This window comes from Littorina saxatilis, unplaced genomic scaffold (assembly GCF_037325665.1).
Source record: "Littorina saxatilis isolate snail1 unplaced genomic scaffold, US_GU_Lsax_2.0 scaffold_2463, whole genome shotgun sequence".
Lineage (NCBI taxonomy): Eukaryota > Metazoa > Mollusca > Gastropoda > Littorinimorpha > Littorinidae > Littorina > Littorina saxatilis.
The window spans coordinates 1-2,500 of NW_027128570.1; the positions used below are offsets into that span (position 1 = coordinate 1).

General features: G+C 46.0%; 1 protein-coding gene across 1 annotated transcript in view; it reads right to left on the reverse strand.

The window, feature by feature from the left end:
• Window positions 1–964: 964 nt before the first annotated feature.
• Window positions 965–2,500, reverse strand: part of LOC138956924 (relaxin receptor 1-like) — a gene marked incomplete at both ends in the record, with an annotated part of 7,607 nt that continues 6,071 nt past the window's right edge. The window contains 2 exon segments of the mRNA XM_070328132.1: window positions 965–1,796; window positions 2,454–2,500. The exon segment at window positions 2,454–2,500 is cut by the window's right edge and continues 25 nt beyond it. Of these exon segments, the coding sequence (XP_070184233.1) occupies window positions 965–1,796; window positions 2,454–2,500 (879 nt within the window).

The following is a 2,500-nucleotide window of genomic DNA, read 5'->3' on the forward strand; positions in this document are numbered from 1 at the left end:
AACTAGGTCAGATCTTCGCAATTTGTTTTCTTCTGACTTGATTAAACTTGACTACAGTACACATAGATTCGCACTGTCTCGTATAACAGGATTTGAAACAAAGTGCGGTTGCTGACACTTCTTTTGTTTTAAGCAGCACCAACTTTTTCTTCTTTAAAATTCACCCCCTTCTCAAATATAACGGCTCTGCTATAAAAATAAAAATAAAATACTTTTAAGAAAAAAGTCAGCAAAATAAGAAACCAAACGAGAGAATAAATTTGAATGTGAAATTATAAAAAGGGGATAAGCCGCAACAATCACCACATTAACAACAACAATAATAACAACAACAACAACAACAACAACAAACAAAAACAAAACAACAACAGCTAAACACGCCTACTAATAGTTAGATATACTAACTTACATGCAGACAGACAGACGAACAAGGAGACAAACAGACAAGTACAGAGACAAACAGACTAGACAAGTACAGAGACAAACAGACTAGACAAGTACAGAGACAAATAGACGGACTGAGAGAAAACACCCACGCAAACACACACTGGACACACGCAAATCGACATTACCAATCAAACAACCACATTCATATCCACATACACAAACATACACAAAGACACACACGCACACACTCACACACACACACACGCGCGCGCGAGCACACACACACACACACACACACACACACACACACACACACACACACACACACACACACACACACACACACACACACACAGTGACACTCATATACACATTCGCACGCACGAATGCTTGCACATACACAAATATCCACACAAAAAACAACACAGCCGTGGAGGTCGTTGCTTAAGCTAATGGTGATGACCTCGATTCTAATCATATTCTTCCGTACTTGCTGAAAAAAAAGTCCAAAAAAATCCAAAAACAGAATATACCAAGAACCCAATTTACAACCAATGTTTACTTTCTCACCTGACAGAGCGATGACCTTGATAATGATGATAGGAATCCAGCAGAGGAAGTCCGTGATGACGATGAAGAAGAACCTCTTCACGAGGCATCTCTCCTTGCTCTCTCTCGACGTTCTCAGGGGGATGGCCGACTTGTGGATCGACCAGAACATCGCTGTGTACGCGTAGGCAATGAACGCGAAAGACGCCAGGTTTATCCCCAGGAAGAGGAAAGACGAATACTCCCAGCCCCGCGTCCTTGGCTCGTGGATGTGCAGGGGCACGCACACTCCGTTGTCCCTGAAGAACTGGGATCCGAAGTACTCGAACCCTAAGACAGGGAGAAGAGCCAGGAGCAGGCACGCCAGCCAGGTACACCCCATCGCCCCGTACGCCGCCTTCAACCCCCGCTTCCTGAACGACAAGGGGTACATGATGCTGATGTAGCGATCCAGGGTGATTACGCACAAGGTCAGCACCGACATCTCCGTACTGAGCGTGCTCAGCACCCCGCACATATCGCACTCCTTGCTGTTCCTCCACGCCTCGTCGTGCAGGATGTACTCCCCGCGGAACTTGATGTCCTGGGAGCCGATGATGAGCAGGTAGACGCCCATGAGCAGGTCGGCCAGGCTGAGGTTCTTGATGAAGAAGGAGTGGATCTGGTTGTCCTCGCGCAGCAGGAAGCGGCCGAGGAAGACGAGGACGTTGCCCAAGCAAGCCAGGATGGCCACCACCCACAGGCAGACTCTCAGGACGATGTTGTCCAGGAGGTTCTCCTGGCTGGAGATGCCGTCACCCAATGGCAGGCACGAGTCTGCATGCTGGGCGTACACGCACAGGTAGAACTTGTCGAAGTAGCTGGAAAATAGAGAATAATGCATAATTATGCTGGTACAATATTTGTGGCCATTTCTGCAAATTCGGGCATTGTTGACTGAAGCCTCTGACTGGAGTAACGCGAGGTCAAAATTGGAGCAAAATGTTAACACACGTTACTGTGCTCACTGACTCCCACTTCAAACTGAATTTCAAAAAGTTCAAGGAAGTAGTAGTGATAGCACATTGTAAAAAAGATTAAAAGTACTGGACAACTGTCTTTGAATGCAATAACAGTAACTTTGACCACAGTTACTGGGTTCGCAGAAATGGCCACATTTATGGACGTAGCGTGTTAGCTGGAATATTTCCGCGCAAAATGGTAATTATTGTGTGATTCAGTTTCTTGCTCAGATTAATACAGGTATCAAAAACGAAATTAAATCAGCAAAATCAGAAAACTGTCCAAATAAGAAAATGCTGTCATTTAAAAAATAAAATTGGGGTGGGGGAGGGGGGGGGGGGGGAGGGGGGAGGGGGGAGGGGGGGGTGTTGGGGCGTGTGTGCCGTAGTATGATGGCCTTCTCCCAAGTGAAAGCCGTTGGTGGTGGACATTATACATTGCACGGGAACAACTGTAAAAGACTGCTTTAGGCGACTATAATGGCACTTTAAAGATAACACTTTATAACAACTTACATGTAATTCAGGCGCTGCATGTAGCTGAACGTCTTTTGGCTCAGGTT